We start from the raw sequence: 14,396 nt of genomic DNA, 5'->3' as shown, positions 1-14,396 counted from the left end.
GGCTTTACAGTGATTTGTGATACTACGGTATGAATCTGTGAACTGGCTTTATTTGAACTATTTTTACTAGACCATGCACTGCAATGTAGGCAAAAAAAATCCTATAGCCTACCATTATTCACATTAGGGAAGGTTATGGAATAATGCAAGCCATGAATTTCATAAGCTATAGCGCACAGTTATGATTGCACAAAGTAAATATTTTTCTGAAGAAAAAAATACATTGGTTTATTGTAGGTTTTGTGAAACGGGTTATTTATGTTTGGTGATCTCTGGCTGAGCTGCATACATCGCTGCTCATGCGCCCAGGGTTGAAGGCTGTAGGGTGACTTCAGTTGCAGCATCCTATTTCAGCCTGGTCTCATAGAATAGATGTAACATAGTAATTCTAATCCTGGATTGGAACGAGTATGATATATTATGGTTGATATGGTTACATAAGGCAGATGATTACTTAAAGGAAAAATGAAAGTAGCCTTGTTGGTTGGAATGGATGGGTGGGCATACAACACAACATCTAGCAACCCAAGGTTGAGAGTTTTATTTTTTACATTTTATTTCACATTTATTTAACCGGGTAGCATAGTTGAGAACAAGTTCTCATTTGCAACTGGGACCTGGCCAAGATAAAGCATAGCAATTCGACACATACAACAACGCAGAGTTACACATGGAATAAACAAAACATAGTCAATAATACAGTAGAACAAAAGAAAACAAAAAGTCTATATACAGTGAGTGCAAATGAGGTAACGGAGTTAAGGCAATAAATAGGCCATGGTGGCGAAGTAATTACAATATAGCAATTAAACACTGGAATGGTAGATGTGCAGAAGATGAATGTGCAAGTAGAGATACTGGGGTGCAAAGGAGCAAGATAAATAACTAAATACAGTATGGGGATGAGGTAGGTAGATAGATGGGCTGTTTACAGATGGGCTATGTACAGGTGCAGTGATCTGTGAGCTGTTCTGACAACTGGTGCTTAAAGCTAGTGAGGGATATATGAGTCTCCAGCTTCAGAGATTTTTGCAGTTTGTTCCAGTCACTGGCAGCAGAAAACGGGAAGGAAATATGACCAAAGGAGGAATTGGCTTTGGGGGTGACCAGTGAGATATATCTGCTGGAGCGCGTGCTACGAGTGGGTGCTGCAATGGTGACCACTGAGCTGAGATAAGGCGGGGCTTTACCTAGCAGAGACTTGTAGATAACCTGCAGCCAGTGGGTTTGGCGACGAGTATGAAACGAGGGCCAACCAACGAGAGCGTGCAGGTCGTACAGGTTGGGTAGTTTATGGAGCTTTGGTGACAGTTCAATTCTCATCGTGGACAATTTTGGCATTTTAGATCGGCTAACTTTTCAAATAATTACTACTTTTCAGCTACTTTTCAACTACTTAGCATGTTAGCTAACTCTTTGCCTAACCTTAACGTTAACCATTTTAGCTAACCCTTCCCCTAACATTTTAAACTAACTCCTAAATGTAACCCTAACCCCTAACCTAGCTAACATTAGCCAGCTAGCTAATGTTGGCCACCTAGCCACCTAGCTAGCTTCGTAACATATCATACGTTTTGCTAATTCGTAACAAATTGTATATTTAGAAAATTCGTAACATATTGTACAACATGCAAATTCGTAAAATATTTTGCATTTTGAAAATTCTTAACGAATAATATGAATTGTAATTTGTATAATATCACATGAAATGGGTGATGGACATCCATAAATTAATACATGCCATACAAAACGTAACATACCATACCAAAATTAGTATCTCGGATTTACACTAAAAATATTACGAAATGCTCTGAGACCAGGTTGCCTATTTCCACATCGGAATGAATGGGCAGTTGTTTTCTGTTCATTGCGAAGTAAAGAGTGAGTGCTGAATGTTGCAATAGAGTATCGTCAGTTTACCGCCAGACAGCAGCATCACCTTGATGATGTAGCCGAACAACAACAGCAAACTCGCCAATTTTGATTTGGGACCAACGTGACTCAATTCAGAGCTCACTGTGTGCTTGCTTTGTCCGGGACGTTAGCGCTGCCACACGACACTTCGGATGAGTCTTGGATAGTGCTCAGAGGAATTTAGCCTAGAGTTCATCACCGTTTTTGTAATGCTTTTCTTTTACAACTAATATTACAATCAGAAGCGTTGCTGATCTTTACCGTGCCAATTATTTAGCTAATGGGTCGTTTTAGTGGATGTTCCTTCATGATTTCAGTGAGAAGATGACTGCATTTACTTTGCTCTGCTCGGTCGTGTGATTGCAGTGGGATAGCGGACGCTCACATTCAACGCTGGACTGAGATAGCATAGTTGTTCTAATCAAATATAAAGATTGTTTTGTTTTTTATCAGTCTCGTGCTTATCTTTGATGACAATTGCCTAGCGCTGGCATAAGTTTGAGTTGCCATAGACCGCCAAAAGACACAGAACCTAAACGTCGTTTCAACTTCCATTCGTTTTTTTGACAACAGTCTTGACGGAGGAAGAATATGCTGATGAAGGAATATAGAATATGTATGCCGCTCACTGTGGAAGAGGTAAGTTAGGGTACTTATATCTCCCAGTTTTTCTGAACATTTTGCGTTTTCTTCTGTCCTACTAAACCTAAAACTGTGAAAGGTTTAGGCTGTTGCATGGTAGGTATCGCGTTGGTCATTGTATGGAATGTCTACCATGCTAGTTGCAAACTGGATGGAGTAGGTAGGTATGCCATTTTCTTGTGAATAACTTTTGTACCACACTGATTGTAGGAGCTATTTAGAGTACTGTAGGCTAAACCACAGGGTGGTGCTGTTGGAAGTATGCTAGGCCTACGCCATACTTTCCTTGTTTGGTTTATTGGGTTTAAGTGCCAAATCTTCACATGCATATCTAAGACACCAAGCAAAACATGTAGAGATGTTACAGTATGTTGTTGTCTGTGTCTGTCACTCTGCTAGCCTACTCATACGACCATCAGTTAGGATCTGTCACTCTGCTAGCCTACTCATACGACCATCAGTTAGGATCTGTCACTCTGCTAGCCTACTCATATGACCATCAGTTAGGATCTGTCACTCTGCTAGCCTACTCATACGACCATCAGTTAGGATCTGTCACTCTGCTAGCCTACTCATACGACCATCAGTTAGGATCTGTCACTCTGCTAGCCTACTCATACGACCATCAGTTAGGATCTGTCACTCTGCTAGCCTACTCATACGACCATCAGTTAGGATCTGTCACTCTGCTAGCCTACTCATACGACCATCAGTTAGGATCTGTCACTCTGCTAGCCTACTCATACGACCATCAGTTAGGATCTGTCACTCTGCTAGCCTACTCATACGACCATCAGTTAGGATCTGTCACTCTGCTAGCCTACTCATACGACCATCAGTTAGGATCTGTCACTCTGCTAGCCTACTCATACGACCATCAGTTAGGATCTGTCACTCTGCTATCCTACTCATACGACCATCAGTTAGGATCTGTCACTCTGCTAGCCTACTCATACGACCATCAGTTAGGATCTGTCACTCTGCTAGCCTACTCATACGACCATCAGTTAGGATCTGTCACTCTGCTAGCCTACTCATACGACCATCAGTTAGGATCTGTCACTCTGCTAGCCTACTCATACGACCATCAGTTAGGATCTGTCACTCTGCTAGCCTACTCATACGACCATCAGTTAGGATCTGTCACTCTGCTAGCCTACTCATACGACCATCAGTTAGGATCTGTCACTCTGCTAGCCTACTCATACGACCATCAGTTAGGATCTGTCACTCTGCTAGCCTACTCATACGACCATCAGTTAGGACTTGTGTCACTCTGCTAGCCTACTCATACGACCATCAGTTAGGATCTGTCACTCTGCTAGCCTACTCATACGACCATCAGTTAGGATCTGTCACTCTGCTAGCCTACTCATACGACCATCAGTTAGGACTTGTGTCACTCTGCTAGCCTACTCATACGACCATCAGTTAGGACTTGTCACTCTGCTAGCCTACTCATACGACCATCAGTTAGGACTTGTCACTCTGCTATTCTACTCATACGACCATCAGTTAGGACTTGTCACTCTGCTAGCCTACTCATACGACCATCAGTTAGGACTTGTGTCACTCTGCTAGCCTACTCATACGACCATCAGTTAGGACTTGTGTCACTCTGCTAGCCTACTCATACGACCATCAGTTAGGACTTGTCGCTCTGCTAGCCTACTCATACGACCATCAGTTAGGACTTGTGTCACTCTGCTAGCCTACCCATACGACCATCAGTTAGGATTTGTGTCACTCTGCTAGCCTACTCATACGACCATCAGTTAGGACTTGTGTCACTCTGCTAGCCTACTCATACGACCATCAGTTAGGACTTGTGTCACTCTGCTAGCCTACTCATACGACCATCAGTTAGGACTTGTCACTCTGCTATTTTACTCATACGACCATCAGTTAGGACTTGTGTCACTCTGCTAGCCTACTCATACGACCATCAGTTAGGACTTGTGTCACTCTGCTAGCCTACTCATACGACCATCAGTTAGGACTTGTCACTCTGCTATTTTACTCATACGACCATCAGTTAGGACTTGTGTCACTCTGCTATTCTACTCATACGACCATCAGTTAGGACTTGTGTCACTCTGCTAGCCTACTCATACGACCATCAGTTAGGACTTGTCGCTCTGCTAGCCTACTCATACGACCATCAGTTAGGACTTGTGTCACTCTGCTAGCCTACTCATACGACCATCAGTTAGGATTTGTGTCACTCTGCTAGCCTACTCATACGACCATCAGTTAGGACTTGTGTCACTCTGCTAGCCTACTCATACGACCATCAGTTAGGACTTGTGTCACTCTGCTAGCCTACTCATACGACCATCAGTTAGGACTTGTCACTCTGCTATTTTACTCATACGACCATCAGTTAGGACTTGTGTCACTCTGCTAGCCTACTCATACGACCATCAGTTAGGACTTGTGTCACTCTGCTAGCCTACTCATACGACCATCAGTTAGGACTTGTCACTCTGCTATTTTACTCATACGACCATCAGTTAGGACTTGTGTCACTCTGCTATTCTACTCATGCGACCATCAGTTAGGACTTGTGTCACTCTGCTATTCTACTCATACGGCCATCAGTTAGGACTTGTGTCACTCTGCTAGCCTACTCATACGACCATCAGTTAGGACTTGTCACTCTGCTATTTTACTCATACGACCATCAGTTAGGACTTGTGTCACTCTGCTATTCTACTCATGCGACCATCAGTTAGGACTTGTGTCACTCTGCTATTCTACTCATACGACCATCAGTTAGGACTTGTGTCACTCTGCTATTCTACTCATACGACCATCAGTTAGGACTTGTGTCACTCTGCTATTCTACTCATACGACCATCAGTTAGGACTTGTGTCACTCTGCTATTCTACTCATACGACCATCAGTTAGGACTTGTGTCACTCTGCTATTCTACTCATACGACCATCAGTTAGGACTTGTGTCACTCTGCTATTCTACTCATACGACCATCAGTTAGGACTTGTGTCACTCTGTAACTACAATGCCTCTGTAACTGTTTTCCCTCTGGTACAAATATAGAGTTAACTGATCGTTTGTTTGACCGATTGATTGAATAACACAGGCTTATCTGCTGGTTATTTTGTGTCTTTCAGGAGCAACCCTGCTCTGACTCCCTGTTTCAGGGAGCTGGGTATCCGGATGGCTAGGCTTGCTCTTGGTCATTCGTTCTGTGTTGTTTGGAGCACAATTTGGTTATCATTAACGTTAGATTTGGTAGTCACAGCTCTCAGCCCATATTATGTCAACGGGGGCTGGTTTATTTTATTTGAGATAATCAATAACATTACTTTTATTTGAGAACCATTTTTTGGGGAGGTGGGGACACTGATTTTGTTTGTTTGGTTACCTTTTATGTGTTCCTTGTTCCTTTATCCTTGACCATCATTTTGAACCATCATTTTGAGCCTAGGAGTGAGTTTCTGCAATTCACAGACCATTACTTTAAAAATAAATATTTATATGATGAGAAGAGAGTCGAAGAGCGAGTAACAGTGCATTCGGGAAGTATTCAGACCCCTTAACTAATTCCACATTTTGTTACGTTACAGCCTTATTCTAAAATGTATTAAATTGTTTTTTTCCCCTCATCAATCTACACCCCATAATGACAAAGCAAAATCAGGTTTACATTTACATAAGTATTCAGACCCTTTACTCAGACCTTTGTTGAAGCACCTTTGGGCTCTGGCTGGGCCACTCAAGGACATTCTGAGACTTGTCTCAAAGCCACTCCTGCGTTGTCTTGGCTGTGTGCTTCGGGTTGTTGTACTTTTGGAAGGTGAACCTTCACCCCAGTCTGGGGTCCTGAACGCTCTGGAGCAGGTTTTCATCAAGGATCTCTCAGTACTTTGCTCCGCTTATCTTTCCCTCGATCCTGACTAGTCTCCCAGTCCCTGCCACTGAAAAAAATTTCCACAGCATGATGCTGCCACCACCATGCTTCACCGTAGGGATGGTGCCAGGTTTCCTCCCGCTGTGACGCTTGGCAATCAGGCCAAAGAGTTCAATCTTGGTTTCATCAGACCAGAGAATCTTGTTTCTCATGGTCGGAGAGTCCTTTAGGTGCCTTTTGGCAAACTCCAAGCAGACTTTCATATGCCTTTTACTGAGGAGTGGCTTCCGTCTGGCCACTCTACCATAAAGGCCTGATTGGTGGAGTGCTGCAGAGATGGTTGTCCTTCTGGAAGGTTCTCCCATCTCCACATAGGAACTGGAGCTCTGTTAGAGTGACCTCCCTGATCAAGGACCTTTTCCCCTGATTTCTCAGTTTGGCTGGGGGCAAGCTCTAGAAAGTGTCTTGGTGGTTACAAACTTCTTCCATTTAAGAATGATGGAGGCCACTGTGTTCTTGGAGACCTTCAATGCTGCAGAAAGTGTTTGGTACCCTTCCCCAGACCTGTGACTCGACACATTCCTGTATTGGAGCTCTACAGACAATTCCTTCGACCTCCTGGCTTGGTTTTTGCTCTGACATGCACTGTCAACTGTGGGACCTTTTATATAGACAAATCATGTCCAAATCATGTAAATTTCCGACAGGTGAACTCCAATCAAGTTGTAGAAACATCTCAAGGATGATCAATGTAAAGAGGATGCACCTGAGCTCAATTTCGAGTCTCATTGCAAAGCGTCTGAATACTTATGTAAATAAGGTATTTCAGTTTTTTTTATTTTTGATAAATTAGCTAACATTTCTAAAAACCTGTTTTCGCCTTGTCATTATGGGCTATTGTGTGTAGATATATATTAAAAATATATATATTTTAGAATAAGGCTGTAACGTAACAAAATGTGGAAAAGGTGAAGAGGCCTGAATACTTTCCGAATGCACTGTATGTGGGGGTGTTCATTCCCTTAATTTAATGACACAAGTAAACTCCTGTAATGATCATTAGTATTTCCTATTTTTATCCTTTTAGGGATGGTTTCTAAGAAATTACTTAATTTAAAAATAATTTGATTGTTCACATGTTGTTCTATAGTGAAAAATATATAAACGCAACATGCAAAACATTTCATGGATTTTTACAGAGTTACAGTTCATATGAGGAAATCAGTCAATTGAAATAAATAAATTAGGCCCTAATCTATGGATTTCTCATGACTGGGATTACAAATATGCATCTATTGATCACAGATGCCTTTAAAAGGCAGGGGCGTGGATCAGAAAACTAGTCAGTATCTGGAATTTTTCGATGGGAAGTTAAACCCTAGGAAATGTTGCTTAAATTCATCTAAAAAGTTAGCTAATAACAGTGAACCTTTTTTGTGGGATACACGTAAGGCAATTCTACGTCTTGTGGCACATTTTGGTTAAACTATCCTCAATTCAATGGAATTGCAACCCTCTGCCTGCACAGTACACTCTTCCATCACATGTACAGCTGATTCTCAAGATCTTGCACACTAATGAGATGCTATTGAGCCCACACTACTACACTACATGCTTTCTGGTAAGTTTTGATTTCAAAACTGGGTGGGTGAATATATTTTATATGACATACATGATTTTTTGTTAACTAGTAAATAGTAGCCTAAGTGTGTTTTAAATCATTTCTAACTTGTTAACAATTTATGCTAATTATTTTTGATACCATGTAGGTTTTAGCGTGCTTGAGCCTGCTAACTGAGGAGTGTTAATTCACCTGTGTCCATACATGTTTAATTTTAAAACATTTATCTTACAAAGGTGTTGTTTAATCTATCTGTTTAACTATGTATCTGTACATGAAATTGTATTCGTTTTTTAAAAACCAATTAAAAAAAAAATCTTTACAGGAAAATGCCACGGGTGCTATCTGATGTGTGGAGACATTTCACTGCAGCTAATGTAGAAGGAAAAGCTGTGTACTTTTGCAAATACTGTGCCAAATCATATGTGAAGAATGCAACAAAGATGCAGAATCATCTGGCCAAGTGCATAAAGTTCCCTCAGTGCTCACAACAAGCAATCTCTGACAAAAGTCCCTACACTTCTATTCGAGGTGAAAATGATGAATCCGACACCTTAGCAATAGCAACAGCTCATGGTCCTCAGATGTTTTTTTGACACAGTGGAGGAACGTAGTCAGAGAAATGCTGATGAATGTGTTGCTCGAGCTGTGTATACAACTGATCCACCTCTGATGCTCACAGGCAATGTGTATTGGAAGAGATTTCTGAATGTTCTTCGCCCAGCATACACTCCTCCAACCAGACATGCATTGTCTACTCATTTGCTGGCAACAGAGTTCAAGTGAAGGTCAAGCAAATCATAGAGAATGCAGACTGTATTGCAATCATCTCTGATAGGTGGTCGAATGTTCGTGGGCAAGGAATAATTAAACTACATCATCTCCACCCCTCAACCAGTATTCTACAAGAGCACAGAGACAAGGGCCAACAGACACACCATCCTCTACATTGCAGATGAGCTGAAGGCAGTCATCAATGACCTTGGACCACAGAAGGTATTTGCACTGGTGACAGACAATGCTGCGAACATGAAGGCTGCTTGGTCTAAAGTGGAGGAGTCCTACCCTCACATCACACCCATTGGCTGTGCTGCTCATGCATTGAATCTGCTCCTCAAGGACATCATGGCACTGAAAACAATGGATACACTCTACAAGAGAGCCAAGGAAATGATTAGGTATGTGAAGGGTCATCAAGTTATAGCAGCAATCTACCTCACCAAGCAAAGTGAGAACAATAAGAGCACCACATTGAAGCTGCCAAGGAACACCCGTTGGAGAGGTGTTGATATCATGTTTGACAGTCTTCTAGAGGTTAAACAGTCTGCCGATATGGACAGCCCCATCGAGAGGAGTCTCCTGGATTATTTATTTTGGGAGAGAGTGGTAAGCAGCCAGAAACTCCTGAAACCTATAGCAGTTGCCATTGCACGGATTGAGGGACAATTCCATCCTGTCTCATGTTCAGACCCTGCCTGTAGATGTAAGAGAAGAAATCTGTACTGCCCTGCCCACTTCACTGTTGCTCCAAGCAGAGGAAATTTCAATTCTGAAATACATTAAAAAGCATGAATACTCCTGCCTGAAGGCCATACATGCTGCAGTGTACATGTTGCAGAGATCAACAAGGCCTATGGTGTCATCACGACCATGTCTCGCCACCCTGGCCTGGATGAGGGTAAGGTTCTTGGCAGTCTGGCGAAGTACACTTCCAAGCAAGGGCTTTAGGATGGAAATGCAATATGGCAGTCGTCCCAACATATCTCATCAGACACCTGGTGGAAGGGACTTTGTGGATCTGAGGCTCTTTCCCCTGTTGCCTCCTCCATCCTCCAAATCCCACCAACATCAGCCGCCTCAGAGCGCAACTGGTCCATGTTTTGGAACACACACACCAAAGCACGCAACAGGCTGACCAATACAAGGGTTGAAAAATTGGTGGCCTTCCGGGCAAATTTGAGGCTTTTTGAGCCTGACAACGAGCCATCCTCAACAAGGTTAGAAAGTGATAGTGAAGATGAGGCCTCAGAGTTTGATGTTCAAGAGATAGATATTGAGGAGGTCCAGGGAGAAGACATGGAAGCCTGAGAGGAAGACAACCAAAGCTTTAATTTCTAGACTGTAATTTTACAGATGTATGTTGAAAATGTTTTTGGGAGATGCAATGAATCATTGGGGATCATTCAATATTCCCTTTTTGTTGTTCAGTGAAACCATCCCATGTGAAGAGTCAACTCATTTAATTAAAGTTAAATTCGTAACTAAATCGTTTTAAAAATTTCTATTGGAAGGATTTAATAATTTGCAATTATGTCTACTTATGATAAGGTAAAATGTTTATGTTACAGTTTTCTTCATCTGAAGGAGAGTCGGACCAAAATGCGGCGTGTAGATTGCGATCCATGTTTATTACACTGAAGCAACACAAATCTAAATACAAACACTACAAAACAATAAACGTAACGAAAACCGAAACAGCCTAATACTGGTGCAAATAAACACAGAACAAGGACATCAGGACACTAAGGACAATCACCCACGAAACACTCAAAGAATATGGCTGCCTAAATATGGTTCCCAATCAGAGACAACGATAAACACCTGCCTCTGATTGAGAACCACTTCAGACAACCATATACTTAACTAGAACACCCCACTAAGCTACAATCCCAATACCAACACACCACATACAAAAACCCATGCCACACCCTGGCCTGACCAAATAAATGAAGATAAACACAAAATATTTCGACCAGGGCGTGACAGTTTATGTCTCCATATGATATGGTAAATATATCCAATGCAAAAACATCTACATTTCACTGTTATTAATATTAATTTGCATATATTACCATTAATTCCAATATATTCCCGTTAATTCCCACGGAAGGTTTCCACCTCTGAATATTCCCCAAAATGTGCAACCCTATCTGGATGTTTTTAGTTCAGCTCATGAAACATGGGACCAACACTTTACATGTTGTGTTAATATTTTTGTTCAGTATATAATGTATATTTAAACATTTGAACATAAAAAATTAAGCTTTGTAAAAAAATTTTTTTTTTTTTAAAGAGTCAACTCCAAAATGTTATAATGGTTTTATGAGTTCTGTCACATATCATCTCTACAGCTGCATCCCAGACAGGGTCTGTAGTTGTTGTGAAGCACTGTGTGTTGTTCCTTATTAGAGGAAACACTCCCACCATGGCCACTCTAACCATACAACATTGGTCTGCTGGCACCGCAGTGCTTTTCAATTTTGTCGACAAAATTATGCAGATGTGTTCACAGGCTGTGGGAGTTCCCTGACTGCGAGACACTGGCAGTTCATTTACTGCAATCTGGGATGATGAGATACAGTATGTTTGATCTCAGGGGCATTACACTTGATCTTCAATGGGCAGAAAAACTACTTTAGTTCCCTGTGGATTATATTACTGCATCTTCAGAGAGAGAGAGAGAGAGAGAGAGAGAGAGCTCTGCTACCCACAGTCTGTTTGTTTGATGCCAGAATAGGATCCTGAGCCTTCTTTGTTTCATGACCTTGCTGTGTTCTGATACCCCTGCCCTCAGTCATGACCTGAGAGAGGTTTACAGTATATGCAGGGAATGAGGGTATGTGTTCCTGCTAAGGCCAAACAATGATGGCTTGTGGGGGGACAAAAACCCTTAGTATAGTCCTTCTGGAGAAGTAAGCCTATGACTTCCTGACCTCGCAGCACACAAATCTGCATTTCAGAATCTTTGTTACTTTCTGTCTGACCCTGTGTATCAACTTGTAACTCTTGAACATCTTGGTTGAAATGATAAATGAAGGCCCTCTTCAACCTTTAGATTCCTGTTTGCTATAAGATGACGACCAGAGTTGACACTACATTCCTCTATTCCTCAGCAAGAGGAATCATCTGTTTCCTCTGAAACATCAATTAGGCCCATTACTGTGTCATAAAGTCACAGGATCCAGGAGTCATTACACCCATTCCAAACATGTCAACACTTCACAAGAACGAGGTTCTCTTATGTAAAAATAAGCTAATTAACCCTTAGTTGCCATGGAAATGTCATAAAGGGGTGTAAGTCATAAAGTCAACCGAAAAGCTTTCTGTCACGGCCATCTTCCTGGAAGGAATAAGTAGGCCAAAGCGCAGCGTGGTGAGCGTACATTTTCTTTATTTGATAAAAATGTTGCCAACAAAGAAACGACCGTGAAGCTTAACTGGGCGATAATGCCTCTAACAAAGTTAACTACCCACACTGAAAGGAGGGAAAAAGGGCTACCTAAGTTTGATTCCCAATCAGAGACAACGATCGACAGCTGTCCCTGATTGAGAACCATACCCGGCCAAAACATAGAAATAAAGGAACCTAGAAATCAAAAAATAGAATGCCCACCCCACATCACACCCTGACCTAACCAAATAGAGAAATAAAACGTCTCTCTAAGGTCAGGGCGCAACACTTTCTGCTTATAGAGACACGTACCATCTTTAGGTCTCTACAGAACATTGACTGAGGGGTTTCTATATGGACCATCTTTAGGTCTCTACAGAATATTGACTGAGGGGTTTCTATATGGACCATCTTTAGGTCTCTACAGAACATTGACTGAGGTGTTTCTATATGGACCATCTTTAGGTCTCTACAGAACATTGACTGAGGTGTTTCTATATGGACCATCTTTAGGTCTCTACAGAACATTGACTGAGGTGTTTCTATATGGACCATCTTTAGGTCTCTACAGAACATTGACTGAGGTGTTTCTATATGGACTCTTTAGGTCTCTACAGAACATTGACTGAGGTGTTTCTATATGGACCATCTTTAGGTCTCTACAGAACATTGACTGAGGTGTTTCTATATAGACCATCTTTAGGTCTCTACAGAACATTGGCTGAGGTGTTTCTATATGGACCATCTTTAGGTCTCTACAGAACATTGACTGAGGTGTTTCTATATGGACCATCTTTAGGTCTCTACAGAACATTGACTGAGGTGTTTCTATATGGACCATCTTTAGGTCTCTACAGAACATTGACTGAGGTGTTTCTATATGGACCATCTTTAGGTCTCTACAGAACATTGACTGAGGTGTTTCTATATGGACCATCTTTAGGTCTCTACAGAACATTGACTGAGGTGTTTCTATATGGACTCTCTTTAGGTCTCTACAGAACATTGACTGAGGTGTTTCTATATGGACTCTCTGGTCTCGCAGCAGGTATGGGTCCAAACAAACACCTCAGTTACAATGCTTTATTTCCATGGTGACATTGTTTTGCCGTGGAAATGAGAGCGGTGAAGGTTATCCCTTAAAATAGACCGAGCACAGCAGAATAGTTTGACAGATGGCCTCTCATTTAGCTGCTGCGTGGGATGTGCAATTAACAGAAGGGACAGTGAGTTCAGGGTTTTAAGTCATTTTCTTTCAGGACTCTCCGCTTGCAGGTTGAAACTACTCGACTTTCAGAGTCCACTTAAAGGAGGAAATGATCAAAAGGACGAGGTTGAGAATGTTATCATTCAATGGGCATATCTGATGTGCTATATCCAATTACAACCAATTCAAAATAAAAGTATCCTATGTGTGCCATTACCATAACATCACTTCAACCTCAATTCAATGTTATGTCCATAATGTCATGAATGACTAAAATAGCCTTGGCTTTTAATGCGGGACATATCTTTGTTCGATCTGTTCTATCTGTAGGCCATCTGTTGTTTCCAGGTGGTGCTTCAGTTTCTAATTCCCGCCTCCTGGACTTAAGCATATGGAATGGATTTATTCCCTCTTGTAACTACCCATCCCAGATCCGGGAGCGTAATCATCAACTGACACGAATTAGCATAACGCAACGGACATAAATATTACTAGAAAATATTAATATTCATGAAATCGCAAGTGAAATAAATTGAAACACAGCTTAGCCTTTTGTTAATCACCCTGTCATCTCAGATTCTGAAAATATGCTTTACAGCCAAAGCAAGACAAGCATTTGTGTAAGTTTATCGATAGCCTAGCATAGCATTATGCCTAGCTAGCAGCAGGCAACCTGGTCACGAAAATCAGAAAAGCAATCCAATTAAATCGTTTACCTTTGATGAGCTTCGGATGTTTTCACTCACAAGACTCCCAGTTAGAGAGCAAATGTTCCTTTTTTCCAAAAATATTATTTTTGTAGCCGAAATACCTCCATTAGTTTTTCACGTTTGGCTGAGAATTCGACCGGAAATTGTGGTCACGACAACGCCGAAAAATATTCCAAATTAGCTCCATAATATCGACAGAAACATGGCAAACGTTGTTTATAATCAATCCTCAAGGTGTTTTTCAAATATCTATTCG

The 14,396-nt window shown here is 41.5% G+C and overlaps 1 protein-coding gene across 2 annotated transcripts in view; it reads left to right on the top strand.

The window, feature by feature from the left end:
* Positions 1–1,866: 1,866 nt before the first annotated feature.
* pitpnc1a (phosphatidylinositol transfer protein cytoplasmic 1a) overlaps positions 1,867–14,396 on the top strand; it is a 110,647-nt gene continuing 98,117 nt past the window's right edge. For both annotated transcript variants that reach the window (XM_031814122.1, XM_031814121.1), the window contains exon 1: positions 1,867–2,553. In XM_031814122.1, the coding sequence (XP_031669982.1) occupies positions 2,506–2,553 (48 nt within the window). In that variant the 5' untranslated portion in view covers positions 1,867–2,505. The remainder of the gene's footprint in view (positions 2,554–14,396) is intronic.

The sequence above is a fragment of the Oncorhynchus kisutch genome, unplaced genomic scaffold (genome assembly GCF_002021735.2).
Source record: "Oncorhynchus kisutch isolate 150728-3 unplaced genomic scaffold, Okis_V2 Okis06b-Okis10b_hom, whole genome shotgun sequence".
NCBI lineage: Eukaryota > Metazoa > Chordata > Actinopteri > Salmoniformes > Salmonidae > Oncorhynchus > Oncorhynchus kisutch.
The sequence above is the reverse complement of the archived record's forward strand: the minus strand, read 5'-3'. Positions and strand labels throughout refer to the sequence as shown.